This window comes from Hydra viridissima, unplaced genomic scaffold, assembly GCF_058129835.1.
Source record: "Hydra viridissima isolate aposymbiotic clone 2 unplaced genomic scaffold, HvirCarnegie_v1 scaffold_5, whole genome shotgun sequence".
Classification (NCBI taxonomy): Eukaryota; Metazoa; Cnidaria; class Hydrozoa; order Anthoathecata; family Hydridae; genus Hydra; species Hydra viridissima.
This window is the reverse complement of record NW_028324304.1, coordinates 3,674,986-3,693,507: the sequence shown is the minus strand read 5'-3', so window position 1 is coordinate 3,693,507 and position 18,522 is coordinate 3,674,986. Positions and strand designations below refer to the sequence as shown.

The window sequence follows — 18,522 nt, the reverse complement described above, 5'->3', positions numbered from 1 at the left end:
GGCTCGCATTTACTATGTTTACAAAACAACGAAAATGAGTTTGATTACTTCAGCCACTAATAAATTTTTAGATTATTTAGACTAAGCGCGCTGTCCACTACAAACTGTTGTTCTCCCATGTGTTGCTTTTTATTGCCAGTAGCTGGGGCCGAAGCCGTTGATCGACCAGCATATCTATCCAATGAAAAAAAAAAAAAAAATTGATTTGAGTAGATACCATTAATATGACGGGTTAATAGATAACATGAAATGTGGGCTTTAAATATCAAAGAAGAACCTCGCAAACTTTATTTAAATTATTACAATTTATTAAAAGCTTACGTAGCACGTCTTGTATTTCTAGTTGATGTTTCAATTCGAGGTTGCACATGTTGCCATGCTCCATGGTTTTTATGCTCTTCTTGTACCCATTGTAAAGAGGCGTTAGGGTATTTAGCACACTCGGTACGCACCAAATCAAATGGGAACGGTGAAAGCTTAGAAAAGACAATTTCAAAATTAAATAATCAATGATTACGAAACATTACGCCAAATTCAAAATTCGAATCGAAAACATTACAAAAAGTCAAAATTAATCCGAAACATTTCTTTACAAAACTTTTTGAATAGTCTGTAAAAAAGTATTACCTGTTCGATTCTAGTGATAGCGATGTCATTATCCAACCCGCGCTGTTTTCGTTCTTTAACTAACTCGTAGTAGATTTTACCTGAACAAAATACCAACTTTTTCACATTCTTTGGATTATTTATGCAGGGTCCATCATCAGGAATCAAACGTTTAAAAAATGTTCCTTCAACCATCTCCGACAAGTTTGATCGAGCTGCTTCTAGACGGAGTAAGCTCTTCGGTGTCATCACCACTAACTGTGAAAAAAAAACGAATTTTTTATCATCTTTAAACAATTTTTAGCGATAAACTCAAAATGCTTCACTTACAGTCATGCAAGTTTTTATAAATGAAAGTAACTTCTCAGCCAAAAAGTAACTACTTACAGGTTTACGGAAGTTAAGGTAGACTTGTCTTCTAAGAACGTGGAAAAAGTTAGCAGGAGTTGTTACGTTACAAATCTGAAACCAGAAACAGACAAGAAATAATTTTTGAAGGTTTCGCAATTTTTTAAAATTTATTCTACTAGTAAATGTAAAAAAAAAAAAAAAAAAACTGCTGCCTTTTCAAAAACATGGCTATACTTACAAACCAATTGGTATGATAGTTTTGGCAAAGCTCAAAATTGTCTTCAGGATAGTCCTGCAATAAAGATTTTAAATATGCGAAACAAAAAAAATTTAACTTTGATTAGTGCAATGTAATATGAAATGGAATAAGATGAAAGTTTACAGGGAAAATGAAAAATATGAAAGTTTACAGGGAAAGTATCAGGGTCTTCTTTAGTCATTTGAAGAAAACGTTCAACTCTTCCACTTGAATGCTCAGGACCCTAGAAAGAAACATATGATATTATATACAACTAAAATAATATATATATATATATAATTGAACATTATGGAAAAAGCAATAATAGTTTACATTATTTTAAACTTTTTTTTATCACTGGAAATGTTATGTATTAGAAAATAAAACGTACCATTCCTTCCATACCATGAGGCAAAAGCATAACTAAACCACTTTGTCTCACCCATTTATCTTGACCACTACTTATAAATTGATCAATAATGCACTAAATATATATATATATATATATATATATATATATATATATATATATATATATATATATATATATATATATATATATATATATATATATATATATATATATATATATACCAGCAAAATTTAACAATATTCATCAGAAGGGAGTTGCAATACCTTTTAAGATTACTAAGATCTATCTTTTTAAATAAAAAAAAAAACAACCTGAGCAGTGTTCATGAAATCACCAAACTGAGCTTCCCAGATTACTAATGAGTAAGGATTAGTCATGCTATATCCAAGTTCAAATCCTAAGAATGATAAATGACTTAAAATAGACTATACTATCTATAAAAATTTGTAGTATACTAAAAACACATATAGAAATACCTAAATACATATCCTAATATCCTGTCATATTCAAGCACTTTAAAACTAAAAACTCACCCAATACAGCATACTCAGATAAAGAGCTGTTGCAGCAAATATATTTAGCATAATCATCTGATATGGTGTCAAGCACATTAATACACTTTTTGTCTATCTTTTGATCATGCAAAACATGATGACGATGACTTGTAACAAAAAAACATTAACTTTAACCAATATAACATGTAATGAAAAATAAAAGTAAAAAAAAAAAGACTTAAAGGGAAAGTTATATATGGCTATTAATGATTGAGTCTATTGAAATCTATACAATAGTAAAACAATTAAAAGTCAAAAAATTTTGTATGAGTATTTTGGTGGGAAACTCAATGATTCAAACTCAAATTCAACAGTTTCGGCAGGAAATTTTTAAAAACTTTCAATCTTTAAAAAAGTTGATAAATATTTAAAAATACAACTATAAATAGTAAAATGGGACATTTAATGGGGGTTTATTTAATAGAAAATTTATCTTTTTTTGTTTTGAAGATATGCAAGTTTTTTATTTAAATGTTTCCTTTCTGTTCAAAGATTTTAGGTCCTACAGGAGTGGTGCACTCACTTAGAGATATCCTTGGTCAGGGAGGGGATGTCATCATTGAATTCAGCAAGTGAAATTACCCCTAGGTGGAAAATTTCAGCACAATTGACCAATCCCTACAGAGTTGCCACACTCCATCTTCACCTCCTCGCCAGGGGCAAGGAATGGTTGGAGGAAGCTGGGACTTGATTCCAGCCATAAGCACTCTGAACATGGAGTTCGAGGTTGGTCCAAACCTGGCCTAATACCTTCCTGAGAAAAATTAGACTTGTTTGCAAAACTTAGTGAGGATCGGAACAAAACTGTGGATTTGTATGAAGAAAACACCCACATACATGCACATATAAATGCATACAAGATTTGGGCTTTATATACTAGATTAAAATTCATAAGAGTTAACTATTCTAACATATTCAATCGATAATTTTGAAAAGATTATTACCTAAAAGTACCCCTTTCTACATCCTGTCCACTTAAGCGAACATGAATTTTTTCTTTTAGTAATGACCCTATAGCAAGTGCTTCTCCAATAGCCCAATCTGCTATACCTTCTTGTAACATTTCAGCACGACTTTTTAATACTCTCTTTAAACCTATGACAAGTTCAAAAACTTCCAACAAAACATGAAATTTTGAGAACTATTTATTATAGATGTCTAGTTGCCATAATTGTAATAAACTTAAGTTTAAACTTAATTAAAAAAACAAGATTTGATTCAATTTTAAACAGTTATGAACTGGTAAAAAGAAACAAACAAAAAATAATAGAAAAATGGATAAAAAGAGTTAAACCTGGATGAATGTTAAAGTCATCAGGAGGGGTGGAAAACTTTGAACCAATTTCCATCAAAGTATTCATGCTAGCACCAGTTGATCGTAACTCACCAAGAAGGTTGTGTGGTTTGAAAAATCCTAATTAAATTTTTTTTTTAAATATTAGAATGGTAGGAATTCATTTTGAACATTTTGGGGAATATTGAAGAAACTTTCTTGTAAGATTATTCAGAGAAATTTTAACTGAAGTTAAATTTTAACTATATGTTGAAGTTCTGATTGCCAAAGAATTGACTTAGGAAACAATTTCAAATTTCAAATTCATAAAAAAGTATATTTATCCATATATTTGAATAAGTATCTTTAAACATTTTTTTCTATTGATATTTTCTTTGACAACAAAATAGTTATTAACCACCTTTCTGGTTGATCCAGCTAATATGCTATTAATATTAAAAACGTTAAAAAACTAATTTTTTTTATTTTAAGATTGTTTTTTTATAATTTTCCTAAATTTGATTATTGCAAATTCATATTATCCTAAACTGAATACTCTATATATACCTCCCCATTTGGAATCAAGCCAATCTGCAATTTTCATTTGAGGCCTCAGTTTTGCATTTTCAAATGTTTCTTCCAAAATTACTCCATACTTCAGTGTCTCACTCTGCAAAAAAAAAAAAATGGTTATAACAAAAACCAATTAATAACTTGAAAAGGAAAAAATAAAGTTTTAAAACATTTATTGAATACAATCATTACTACCTGATATTCTTCTTCGGTTACTACATTTTCACTGATAAGTTTCCTGGCATATTTTAAAACACAAGGTTCTTGTTGGCGAATTTTCTGGTACATAAGTGGTTGTGTGAAGTCTGGATTATCGCTTTCATTGTGTCCATTTTTCCGATAACATACCTATGAAAATTATTGTAATAATATAAATAAAAGATTTGATATGACTACATAGCATAAAACATAACTATATAACTTATTTTTCATTTAAAATACTTAAAGCTAAATAATACTTCAAAGTGAAAAAAGTAAAAAAAAGCTTTAAGAAAATAATTTTCAATACTTGAACTTATCAAATAAATACTGTTAATGGATTCCAGAGTTGGAAAAGTTCTAAAACCTATTTTCTTTTTTGAGAAGTATTGCTATGAAAAAGCTCGAGTTTTTCCTAAATGTGACTTTGGATTTTTTGAAAAATTTGAATTTTTTTCATAGTTTTAACTTTCCAAAAGTTGGACTTTTTTAAAGTTTTGTTTTTTTCAATATGTTGATTGTTGATGAAAAGTCATCTTTTTAAAAAAGCCTAACTGTAACTTGATGAAAAAGTATGATTATTTATAACTTCATCACTAAAAACATTTCCTTATATCTTTTAAAACACATGTTTAATATAAATCTATAAATGTATAAAATAACATAAAAATAACCAACTTTTATAAGATATAATTGTTATAGAAGTTGGTTATTATTGGTTGAAAACTGATAATCGAAAAGCCCCTACTTATTTTATATAATTTTAAATGTTTTTTTTTTTGTTTATAAGTAATAAAACAGTTAAAATTTAATTCAAACAAAAAACTATAAGACTTTTGAGAAAAAAAAATTTCATTGAACACTTTAAAAATGTAGTTTTTTTTAATAGTGAGTGAAAAAGTTTGACTACTATTAGTCAAACTTTTTCAAAAGAGGAGAATTTGACTTTTAAAAATTTTTTTGACTTTTTAAAGCTATGAAAGTTAGTTTTTTGACAAAAAAGCATGTTTTTTTTTTAAAAAAACAAAACAAAGTGTTTAGATTTGAAAAAGTCAGACTTTTACTAAAACATTTTTAAACTTACAAGATCTATAACAACATCTTTATGAAATTCTGCACGATATTCTGCAGCAACTTTACAAACATGCATGACTGCTTCAGGGTCATCTGCATTGACATGAAATATTGGACACTGCACTACCTTGGCAACATCAGTACAGTAAGGAGATGAACGCGACATACGTGGATCTGTTGTAAATCCAATCTAAACAGAAAAAAAATTGAATTTAAAAATTAAATTAGGAATAAAGTTATTAACCAATCCTTTCTTCAATGCAAATCTGCCAACAAAAATTAAAAAAAAAAAAGTTAAAATTTCTATTTTTTAATTGAAAATGACCACTAATTTTAATGCTGGAAAATTAGTATCTGGAATGACATGATAAACTAATAGTGACTTAAAAAGAAGAATATAATTTGCAAAAAAAAATTTATCTTACGAAATATTCTCAAGAAAGGTTGAAAACTGAAAAACCATTTTAATCACTGAATTAAGATGGAGGAGCCTAAGACTTAGATTAAAAAACTAAAACAACTTTTTTTTTCTGAATAAAAGAGAAAACATTTTACCTGATTATTTACAACAACATGAATTGTTCCATGCGTGGTGTAGTTTGGGAGATCACTTAAATGCATCGTTTCATAGACTACACCTTGTCCAGCAAAAGCTGCATCTCCGTGCAAAAGAATACTCATAACTTGTTTTCCATCAACACTTCCACGGTAAAATTGCTCTGCTCGTGTCTTACCTTGAACTACTGGATCAACCGCTGAAATTATGAGGATTGTAATATGTTTAACAACAACGCAACATTAATCAAGATATTAGTTTGTCTATCTTTCCTTTAAAATCATAATATTTATGAAAATTTGTGTAAAACTATGTAAACTTGCAAAAGAAGGGTTTAAAATGCATAATACTGTGTATAAGTTCAAACTGCTGGGTCTGAATTGTTGTAGTTACAACAAACTAGTATATTTCCTTTTGGGTAAAAAAAACATATTTGTCCTTGGAATTAAAACTTAATAAAAAGAATTAAAATAATAAAAACAAAAAAATAATAATAATAAAAATAAAACACCTTCTAAATGGGATGGATTTGCACAAACCGAAAGTTGAATGATTTTGTTTGTGGTGCGATTTAGTCGCTCATGAGTCATACCAAGATGATACTTGACATCACCAGATCCTTCATCTTGTTGCTCCAGAGTAGTGTTAAATTGAGTAAATATTTGTTCTAAAGGCTTGCGACATACATTAGCTAATACATTTAAACGACCTCTACAGCAAAAAAATATATCAAACTTTTAATTAATGTTAAAATTCGGAATTTGAAAAATAGAAAATGATCATAAATATTATTACAGGAGCATTTTTAAAAATATAGTACCTGTGTGGCATCCCCATAATAATGCTTTCAACACCTTTATCATTAGATATGTCAATTATATGTTTTAGTGCAGGAATCAAAACCTAAATTAAAAAATAATTAGAATAGCTTAATTAATAGTATTTCATGTAATAGTATTTTTGAGATATTTAAGTAAAAAATATAACTAACTAAACAGTTGATAAATTGTTAAAATCAGGATACACAAAAAGATTCCTTTCTATGCAGACTCATAAATGTAGAATTTTGAAATTCTTCTTTTAAAATAATTTCTTGAACAATTCGATTAAACAGTTATCAATTAACTTCAAATAATTGTTGAAGGAGAAAACTTTTTTATAGTGTAAATTAAAAGGTAAAACAGTGTAAAGCCAGGTAAATAAATAATAAAAAAAAAACTTTTGAGGTTTATTTAATACTTTGATCAAAATAAAGCTTGAATGTAATATTATTACAATATAGCATTAAGTCTAATGAACTTTACTAAAATTTTTCTTTTACAAAAACATGTTTATTTTGTGCATTTTGGCTCCACACTGGGAGCTTAAGTGCTATTTTAGGCTCCCAGTTAACTGCTACTACCACTGACATGGAGGGTATAGTTTTTTTTTGCTAAGACTCTATTTTTAACTACTGCTTCTTTGAATTAGAATTAAAATCTACTTTCTTTTCAATATTAACCTTTCAACAACATCTTATGATATTATAGCCATTGACCTTTTTGAAGGTAAATTTGTTGAATTTGTATTTTTGCTTTTGTTGTTATTAGGTGTTTACAACACCTTGAGGTAGAGATAGCAATAGCATTTCTATTCCAACTAAGAACAGTTATATTTGAAGAGATCTGTTGATGGATTTTTTAACAGAGTGATTGATTGTACAAAATTTTATGGTCATGTTGTCAATTGCTATTGCAGACAGATTAAATGGATAAACCATTTCATCAAATGAGTTGGGATTAACCCTTTTATAACTGACTGTTTTTGAGCAAAAATTACAAGTTTTTTAAAAATGAATTTGTCTCAGATATATTAAAAAGTGAACATCAGAAAGCTTTCAAAGTGCGATATTGTTCGAAACAGTATTAGACAGTGGAATATCACAATCTGAATTTTGAGAAAAATAATTCATAGTCACTTGTGTCAGATCATATGAAATTTCGAAGACACTTTAAAGTGTGACTGGTATCGAAAAGGTTAAATAATTTTTAGATCATTAAACTTTTTGTGAAGGATAAAAATATAAAAAAGTTTTGACTCCTAATCAAGTGGTTGCAGCAGATGAGAAAAATGGACTAGTAAGCAGAACATTTAAGATATTTTTTTTTTGAAGGAAATCTAATGAAGGAATTTAATTGGCCTTCACTTCAAAAACATTTTATGTCAATTTTGAGCTTTTTTCCATAACTATCAAAATTTGGCTGATAAAATTCAACAGATGTTTTTCTATAAATAAGTTTTTTTTTGGAGAAAGTTTGTTAGGGTTTAAAGTATAAGAAATTTTTAGTAAATAAACAAGACAGTTAAATTTTTACTTCATACTGCTATATATAATACTTACATTAAACATTGATTTACATTTATAATATTAATTTGCTTGAAAAAGTTTAGTTTTTTTTCTTGTATAGTTTATAATACCTCTTTAAAAAAACTCCCATTAAAAAAAAAATATTAGCTTTACCTCACAACCTTCTAATCCAAATCGTTTTTCTGATGTCCATTTCTTTGCTAAAAAGTTCTCAAACCTATAACAATTAATACTTCATGAGTCAAGAACTTTAATGGTTATTAAAAGATCCTAACCACATGTCTCAGACAGTAGTGAGTAAGATCTTTAACATAAACACATTGTCCTTATGAATGTTAATCAAAGAACACCATTCTATAAATACAATGATCTATGCATCAACATTAAATTCAATTTGGGCTGCATTTTATTTTGATGATTTAATTACGTGATTTATAAAAATCATATAACTTGATTCATTTAGTGTCCTTATGATTATGCAAACTATGACCTCCATAACTCTCTATTAACTTTAACTCAAAGAGTTGACTTCTGATGCAGCATAATGCCCTAATTTGAATATTTGACATTATTGCCATTATACAATAAAGTTTTTATCATCAAATAAATATTAAATCTGGAAAATTGTTTCTAAACTTAAAAATTCTTTTAACACAACAATAACTTAAATGCATAATGTTAAATTTTAATTCTTTATTCTAATAAAAAGACTAGACATAACACTTGTTATTAACTAGTATTGACCCTAGTTTTAAAACCTTTAGGATAACCCAGACAACAAATTCTAATTAAGTTATAATCAATTAATAATTGATCAATTTTTGATTGACTTTTTTCTTATTTTGATTCTAACCTTAAAAAAACACCTAATCAGGATAAGAGTTAAAAAATATAAAATAACTTACTCTGTTGAACGTACCAGCCGTGCAAGGAGACGTCGTTTTTCTTCAGGTGTCAAGCTCATTACACCAGGTGTTTCAAAATGCTTGCGTATCCAAGAGTCTAAAAATATGATAAATATTAGAAAAAGAGGATTAATCAACCATTTCAAATGATAAAGGGAAGAAACGTTAGAGGTTCAGCTAATATTCTGTTACTGTAGTAATTGCAAAATTTTTCCACATCATTAAATAACAAGATAGAAAACAAAAGAAGGTGAAATACTTTTGCTTTGACTTGTTAGAAACATAAACTCCAAACCAATACTCCCGCAGTAAACTTTCTGTAACAAGTAACAATATAAAAACACAATTCTTAGTAAAAAATAATGATGGTTTTATTTAATCACAAAAAAAAGACAAGTGCATTTTTAATATTTAATTTCTTTGTATTTAAATTCAATCATTTTTGATTTAACAATATAAAAATTGCATGAGTTTAAAAAAAACTTCTATTTACTACCTCAAGCGATGCAATTATGTCCCTTAACTTCATCGTTTGGCCAGGGCGACCAATGAATGTAGTTTTTGGTAGCTGAAACTCTTTGTCCAGATCCTTTTCCGCTAAAGTTAAGAAAAATCTATTAAAGCACATAAACAATACAATGACCAAGTAAAACTATGAGAAAATTACATTTAATGCTAGAACTAGCATTTGAAAATATATTAAAAAATGTAACATAGAAATAAACTATTATTGTAATTAAAGAAAAAAATATGTATATTAGGCCACAAATATTGATTACAATGCATATAAACTAAATGAAGAAAAAACAAGTAATTATACTCTTAACAGTAAAAACGCTAATGTACTTTACACTCTTAGTCCACAAACATTAAAAAACAATTAAAAGTCTTTTTTAATAGAAAATGGGTGATGTAAGAAGAATGGAATATTCTTGTAATGTTATTGAAAATTCATTTAAAATTTTTTATAAAGTAATTTTACTCCATTGTTTACATAAACAAAATGGTTGACACAAAGTTTCAGATTTGAGATATTTAATAAAAAGTTTGAAACACTTCAGAAGGTGAAAATTTATTAAAAAATTATCAATTCACAACTAGAAAAATACAGAAATTCTAAAAAAAATTATTTTCTTCAATTTAAACAATTCTTTATCACTTATAATGCAAGGCATATGTAACTTATGATTATTTTTAAACTGAATAAATAAAAATAGTGGAAACAACTCATTGTCAACATTATTTCTTTTATTCTTACTCCTACTTAAATTTTTAAGTATGAGTAAGAATACAAAAATTTTATCTTTCTTGTTCTAAATGATATAAATAGAAATAAAAATTAAAAAGTTACTTTGCATAAAACTTAAATCAAAATTAAAAATTATCATTTGCTTAAAAACTTTTTTTCTTTTTTTTTAGAATATACTTTTGACAACAAATAGAAAGATTTATTATGAACATTACATTTTGTAACATTTTTTAATGTAGTGTTCCATTCAAGAAACGTGTATGGGACAAAAAAAATCAAAATAAAGATAGCAAAAAGAAATCAAATACACAGAAAACATGTGTACAAACATGTGTATGGGACAATAAAAGTCAAATTATACAAAAATGGGTAAGAAAGATGTGTATGGGACAAAAAAAATTAAAATACAGATAGCAAAAAAAAAAAAAAAAAAAAATCAAATACACACAGAGGCCAGAATTTTCCAGAATAAGTTCTTCAGGGACTTTTGAGTCTAAATCTGCATGAAGAATCCCAAGGGGATCAAGGTTAGCTAAATTATGCCCACGAATCTAAAAAGCATTTAATATGTACACAAACAGAAGTTAAAAATATGTATTAAACATATATATATATATATATATATATATATATATATATATATATATATATATATATATATATATATATATATATATATTAACAAAAATATATTATATTTTACATATGTTGTATATTACAAAAACTAGAATAACATGAAAACTAATTATTTAAAAGTAAAATTTGAAATACCAGTTTAACATTATGTGACAAGTAAACAATTTTTGATTCGAAATATTACTTCTAAGTGTTTCTTAGAGGTTTTACTAACTTTCTGGACTTTATTATCAACAAAAGTAGACCCCATTAAAACTTTACTTATCTTGTAAACATTAACTAGAATAATTTTCATCCTTTAGAGATTATATAACATTACAAACTTTTACCTGGTATGAACGAATGAGAGAATAAACAGCAAGATGGTCTTGAATTAAGTTTTGTACTTGTTCAGAAGTTGGAGCAGCCAGTGAGGATTGCTGTAAAGTTACTTCAGTAGTATAACGCACAGGATGACCATAAATTTCTGGAGGTGATTGGTAAGCTTGTCCAGGAAGTGCGCCTTTTTGTGTATTTCGGAAAAAGACATCCCATGACTTTAACAAGATAATTTATGATTTAATATAAATGTGTGAATGTGTGTGCATATATGCATATATATATATATACATATATATATATATATATACATATATACATATATATATATATATATATATATATATATATATATATATATATATATATATATATATATATATATATATATATATATATATATATATATATATATATATATAAGCTAGTAAAACATTTCATAAAATTAAAATTAATAACCTTGTGAACAGATTTGGGATCAGCTTGCCATGATTCATACATTTCCTCAACATAAGTACCACTTGTTCCATTTATAAAAGGCTCAGCACTTACACTTGAAACATAGTATCGTGCAGCAGTATTTGTACATGGAGGCAACTTCCTTAGACTGCTGAAGTTCTTAACAGGATTAAGAAAGCACCCCTTAACAACAGCAGGTATCATTTTACTGCGTACCAAATACATTGCTAACTCTGCAAGTTGAAGCCTGTGTTTTATATAATGCTATAGCTAGCCAAAAATTGCAGAACAAACATTAAAGCAAATAGTTTTTTTACTCAGCAAACTTAATATTAAAAACCTTAAAGGAGAAGAGCGTATATGGACATAAACTAAACTTAGTCTCTTTCTTACTTCTAACTTCTTACATGCATTTTTTCTCAGAGAAATACAGTTTTAATTTACCTTTATTGATTAGTGCATATTTTGTGAACACTATACAAACTTGAAAATTTATAAAGTTAGGATGTAATTAGTTTTTTAGATTCTATACAATTTATTAATAATTTCTTTTTTTTTTTTTTTTTTTACAATAAACTAATTTATCATAACTCAATACAATTTTCATATGCAATTATTCGTATTATAACTACAAGTGCTATTGCTATTGTATTTTAGTTAATATAACAACAAAAAAAAAAAAGAAAATATGAACTGAATTTTTTAATTTCCCTTCTAGCAAGTTTTTAAAAATATATCTTACTGTTGTTTCCTCTTCTTTTATTTTATGTCAACTCAATCTATATTTTCTAAATGGTACTTTTACAGATAAATCTATTGTTTATTTATCTGTTAACGAAGTGGGTATTTACACAGTACCAGTATACTTTACATGCGATGTTTTTTATGTATGAACTATTGCATTTCTCTCCTATTAGTAATTTTCGCTTTTGCCTAAGTAACTAAAGTACTCCTCTATTGTATAACTTTTATTTAATTTTTATATAACTGGTTTGTAATTAGGTATCAGTTCTGTTTTACGTCACAGGTAAGCTTTCGTTTTCGCTTCGAAACTGTAAGAAAATTGGCTTGTTTGAGAAGCTGACATGAGTGAAAAAACCCAGAGTCGGACCGTAAACAAACGTGTATGATTAACGTTAAAGACCGGACTTTGTCGAAAAAAATTCCGGTTTGAGACAACTTTCGTGAAATTTTTGACAAATTTCGAGAATTTCAAAAATGAGAAAAAATTTTCTCATTCTCCAAGTTTATCGAAAAGTCAGAATTAAAAACTTTCTTTTGAAACATTTCGGTTATTTTCGGAAAAAATCGTCCTTTCGAGTTTCGAGAATTTAGAGAAATATTTGCATTTTTGAAACTAACTTTTTGCCAAATATTACAAAATTATAAAATTAAACCCGATTTGCTATAGAATAAAATGAAATGTAATCAGAAGTTTTTATTTACATCAAGTAATAAGTAATTTATTTATTTAGCAAAAAATAACATAATCATTGTTACTTTTCTTGCAGTTGTTGTTGTCATTCCTTCTTCTTCCTATCCAAAGCTTCTGGACAGAATGGACTTATGGCTCTTGCTTCGGCCATGGCTGTGGTGGGTTGAATTGCCTGTCCCGTGCTCTGTAATTTTTTTTTCTTTGATGCTCCAGGAAATCCTCCTCCCACTTGATGGTGATCTTCTCTGCATCCTTAGTGTCAAACTTCAGGTATATTTGGGTTGAAGTGTCTGAAACGAAGTACGGGGTTTTTATTATTTTTCGAAAAAATAAAATTTTTTCATAAATACTAAAGTTTTACGAAAAAATTCGTCAATTTTTCAAATAAACTTATAGAATTCCACAAAATTTAATTTCCTATAGGAAATTTCTAATGTTTTTGGAAAAATGTTTCCGATAAATCTCGTTCCGTAGAATAAGATTTGAAAAAAAAAAAAAAAAAATCAAGGAAAAAATGAAACAAATGATAATAGCTAAATCAATGTCAGGTTCTCAAAAAAAAATTAGAAAATTATCAAATAAAAGGAAACGTTTGAAAAGTAATATAATCTGAATTTAATTAAATAAAAGCTGTTCAAAACACTAACCTTTGTCATAATAGAGGAATTATTAAAAAGTTTTCGAATACGTATGTTCAGTTCGAGAGAAACTTGTAGAATGCGGTAAAAACCGGTTGAATGCGAAACGGAAAAACAAAACTCGATGAATATAATTAGGTTTCATTGATTTCAATAAAAATTTCGGAGGGTAATCGATAATCAATATAACAAATTAACATTGAAGATAACTTTTTTGATATCTAGAATTTATTGTCATTTACTTTAAAATTACTAATTTTTTGTGTATAAAGCGTGTAAACATAAATGTGAAAGTTAATATATGGACAAAGTTCACATCATTTAGTTCATGTCATTCCATAACCAGTTTGCCATAATGAAATGAACCCAAGTCATACCAGAATAATCTAAGTGGTATAATGAGAAGAGAAAGACTTTTTTGTAAACACTCTAACGTTAATTTGACTAGTAAGTGTGGATTCAATAATTATAAGATGCTGATTTTTTGCCAAGGCTGTAAATAGCTTGCCAAATCAAGGCTTTTTTTAACAAACTTAATATGCTTCGTGTATTTAAATTTACTATCTGCCACTCTATTTTTGGATATAATTAACAGCCCCAGAAGTTTGTTGATGATCTTACTTGATTTAAGTTATTCATCTTTAATAATACAGAAGTTCCTAAAAACAAAATTGTCGTATAACTTTTTACAGCAATTCCTTGCTCTATTTTCTTGTGTTTAAGAACAGTTTTAACACGCTTTTAATTTGAAAGAATGAGAAAATGTTAGGTTTTTTTTGCACATTCTCTAAGCAAGAGACCAAGAATAAACTTGAATTTTTTAACATGTTTTCAAACTAGTTTTTTATCTTGAAAACCCTCCTTCAACCACAAGATTTTTGTTTGATTTATTTTGTTTGAAAGAATAATAGGACTAATTGTGTAGGGATATATTTACAACTCTTGTTATTGAATAGTAGCTTCTATTAGGGCTGTGTGCATATTTTTTCTAGTATTTGTTCATATTTTTTTCTCTAAGACCTTATTTCTTTATTCATTTTTAAAACTCATAGCATTTTATTGGAAAAATTAAGCAATTTTTTTTAAAACCACAACATGTTAAACATTTTGTAAAAAAACAAAAACAAACACAATCAAAAATCCATTAACACAACCACTAAAAATAAAAGACATTTATTATTTCACATTAATTTTCTTGTTTCATCAATTTTGCTTTACTTTTTGTGACAGCTGAGCAAGAGGCCCTCAACACCCTATTTCAATATGACAAGGAAAAGTTAATAAGGACTCAAGAAAAAAAACACTGAATTTGACCTTGGCAAATATCCATCACAACACAAGATGCAGTTGGAAGCTTAAATAGATCATAAAGTTTATTTTTTTAGCAGGTTTCAATCATTAAAATTTAATTATAGTTATATGATAAATGTTAAATTTTCTTTAAGAATGGTTTTATATACACACTTACACGTTTTGACAGCTAGTGAGAACTTGTATAGTGCAAAGTATTTTTCTCATAAAAAAGCTCTCTAAACTTCAATAAGTAATAATATATTTCAGCAGAATTTAAATTTTTAAGAAAAAAAATCCCTTTTCTATGAAAAATATGATTTTTATTTCTTTTTTTTTTAAAGACGTTCTCTATCAAATGAGAACTTTTGCCTGATTGCCTATCTTCTTGTTCTCAAGTCAGTCAAAACCCCTACTTACAACTTTTCCAAGGACAATGTGCCTGTAATACATCTCATACTCATCAGCATATATGAACTAGATCTAGATCAGTTAACAAGTTTGTAGAAGAGCACCATGTAAAATAAGCCTTCTATGAACAAGGAGAGATCTGAGCTAGTCTAAGTGATGAAATATTCTCTATTGATAATAATGAGTTCTTGCAGGAATCAATAGTTTTTAATAAGGATTCAGTAAAGTTTTAAACCAATGAAAAAAGTTTAATGTTTTCTAAGTATTCTTTGGTGCCTAATAGACGTCCCCCCCCCCGTCCTCGCTAACGTTCTATTTTCTTCTTTCTATCATTACGTCATTATTCATTAAAAAAGAAATTTTCTTTCTATCGTCCACGTCATATCATTTACAGTACTTATTTACTTGTATACGTTGTAATATTAGAGTGTAAGAACGAAATGGCGACTACGAAAAGCATTTTTTAAAAGGACAGAAAGAAGCCAGTAACGCAGAAAAAATGGAGCTTGGAAAAATACCGATGTTGAGCAAGAGGACGAGGGTAACAATGGATATTTTACAAAATATGTAAAGAGAGAAACTTATTTGAACTGGACTTCTGTTGATATTTCTTCTTTGGACTTTATATATAAGGAAATGCCGGTTCTGGCTCATGAACACTTTTCCATAGTTAAGGATGCTAACGTTGATGCGATGAGTTAACTTTTCTCCAAAAAATATGTTATCTTGAGGGATGAGGTACCCCTAAAGATCTAATTCTTATCATTCAAAAAATTTCTTGCCTTTTTCAAACCTCAGCGATAGGTCGTGTTTTGTAGTGACCGATGGCAAGTGTGTGAATTCCGTCATCTAAGATAATTCTTTTGTCGTCGTTAGCGCTGAGTGCGACTTTGTTAATTTCTTCAGTGTAAACGTCGTGAAGATGAGATCGGAAAACGTTCATGGTGGTGAGTTTTTCTTGTTTAGTCATTAAGCAGTCACCACAAGGTATTGATAACTTCTTGAAAGTCATCCCCTTCCTGTAATTTTTTCAAGACGTAAAGACACAAGTGGCCACAATAAGACGTATCACCAAACTGAACTCTCTCGCTGTTATAATAAACCGGACTTTTTAAATAATCAATGAGCTCAATAAGAGGAGGCTGAGCATAAGAGTCGAAGCTGTATTTTTTGTCAGCGTCTTTATACCAGCACACCCAATGAAACCCACCAGTGCTTGAATCTCCTGTATTCACAATACCACATTCTTTTTTTCTTGGCTTTTTTGGTAACTCATCCCTGACAAACACGCCTTGAAAGTTTTTCAATTTTAACTGTTTAGCAGCCTTTATCAATTGAAAGTTAGTTAAAGCTTCATTAGGTAAAACAATTCCTTCTACGTCAATCCATTGAAAGTCGATCATTTTTTTAATTTCTTAAAAAGTTTATCCGAATTTTTTAACAAGCAATTTTCATAGAATAGCACCTAAAAAGGGTATGCTATTAAAGGGTGAGTTAGGTCCGAGTAATAATCCAGCTCCAACAGATTGATGACCTTTTCCAGTTTTAATGAAGAGTCCATCACCGTGAACATTTTTAGTCCATGGGGTGATAAACAATCCTTCTCCACCTAAAGTTTTTATCATCATTCCTTTTCCATTTTTGCTCATGTAAAAAAGACCTCGCCCAGCGATTTCGTCAACCATAGCAGAGCCGGCAGAGGCTCCAACACCTGAAAGCAAACCAGTGGCAAGAGCAGGAACTACCTTTGTGGCAAGAGTGCTACCTATCATACTTAATAACGGTAAAAGAGCTCCGATGAAACCTCCTTCAACTTTAGAGTTGTGTGCAAGTTGTTTTTTACTCAATTTAAGAGTGACCCCTTTTCCAGCTTCATACGCTTTTTTAATTTTGTTCAATTGCACATTAGTGATAGCGAGAACATGTTTACCGTTCAAGTCTTGATAAGAAAGCTTAATGCTAGTATCGGTTTTATCATGCATGGCTTTTTTAATTTTATCAGATTGGCTCTGCGAGATGTTAATTTTGATGTTTTGATAATTGCTCATTTTTTATGTATTAAAAAATTATTTATTTCACTTCTCGAATATGATATCGTATTGTAATATCCTCTCCACGAAAATCAACCAAATCTCCATTCTGATCAATGATGCGAGTAACCATTGTTGAAATTTCAAACAGTTTAACAGGAAGATAAATCAAATGCATTGGTCTCTCGATGATTTTATAGCCTGGACTAACATTTGGATAAAAGGAGTAAATGCAATTTAATTGGGTTCCATTAATATAGGATGATCCGATAACGTTGTTAACGATTCTGATGGTGTTAATGCTTGAAATTCTAACGATATGATCCGACTCGTATTCGGAATTGGAATTTAATTTTCTTTTAGTAAACCCTAAAACTGAAGAGATGCTATTCTCCACGTTAAAGTCAATCAAATAATTCAAACCAAGTTTAATGGTTGATTTTAAAGTATTAAGATTGATTCCAATTTGAAGGTTGTTTGGAGAGTAATTAATTTTATTTGCAATAATATAACTTCCACGTTGAGCTGTTTTTATTGTGTTTAAAATAGACTTTTGCAAATACTCATTGATGTCTTTAATGTCATAGCTTCCTGATGGAATGATAATGTTTTCCCAATTAGCTCCATTGTTCATGGTGTATTTGAAAGAATTGTTTTTACTGCTTACATTTGGAATGCTGTTGTAAGTCTCAAGACCGAGAAAAGCCATTTCATAACTTTTTCCTTCGTCAAAAACGATTTTATCCAAAAAATCAGTGGTGATAACACTTGATTTTCCATCTACATCGATTATTATACCTGTCATTTTTTTAAATAAGAATTATTTTTTAAATTGTTTTAGAAAAATAAAAAATTGTCAAACCCACTTCGGTACTTTCCCTCGTTCTTTTTAGAAGAGAGATCAATGACGGCAAATCTGTGAGGTTCATTCCAGCTATGATTGCAAAAGGCTTTAAATTCTTCTATTTTCATATCGCAGGAAACGTGATCTTGATAAATGTAATTAAC

The 18,522-nt window shown here is 28.4% G+C and overlaps 1 protein-coding gene across 1 annotated transcript; it reads right to left on the bottom strand.

Moving 5' to 3' along the window:
* On the bottom strand, positions 1 to 12,772 carry LOC145189598 (2-oxoglutarate dehydrogenase complex component E1-like). The gene is made up of 24 exons (XM_090087379.1): positions 11,711 to 12,772; positions 11,263 to 11,469; positions 10,746 to 10,848; positions 9,545 to 9,645; positions 9,308 to 9,365; positions 9,049 to 9,145; positions 8,297 to 8,360; positions 6,617 to 6,699; positions 6,308 to 6,507; positions 5,796 to 5,995; positions 5,251 to 5,430; positions 4,164 to 4,316; positions 3,963 to 4,065; positions 3,417 to 3,536; positions 3,067 to 3,217; positions 2,102 to 2,229; positions 1,880 to 1,965; positions 1,587 to 1,679; positions 1,368 to 1,439; positions 1,196 to 1,249; positions 994 to 1,068; positions 628 to 864; positions 322 to 476; positions 1 to 174 (listed from the first exon to the last, which is right to left on the bottom strand). The coding sequence occupies exons 1-24, from the start codon at positions 11,933 to 11,935 to the stop codon at positions 57 to 59; spliced, it is 3,063 nt and encodes a 1,020-aa protein (XP_089943505.1). The 5' UTR covers positions 11,936 to 12,772; the 3' UTR covers positions 1 to 56.
* Between the last annotated feature and the right edge of the window lie 5,750 nt (positions 12,773 to 18,522).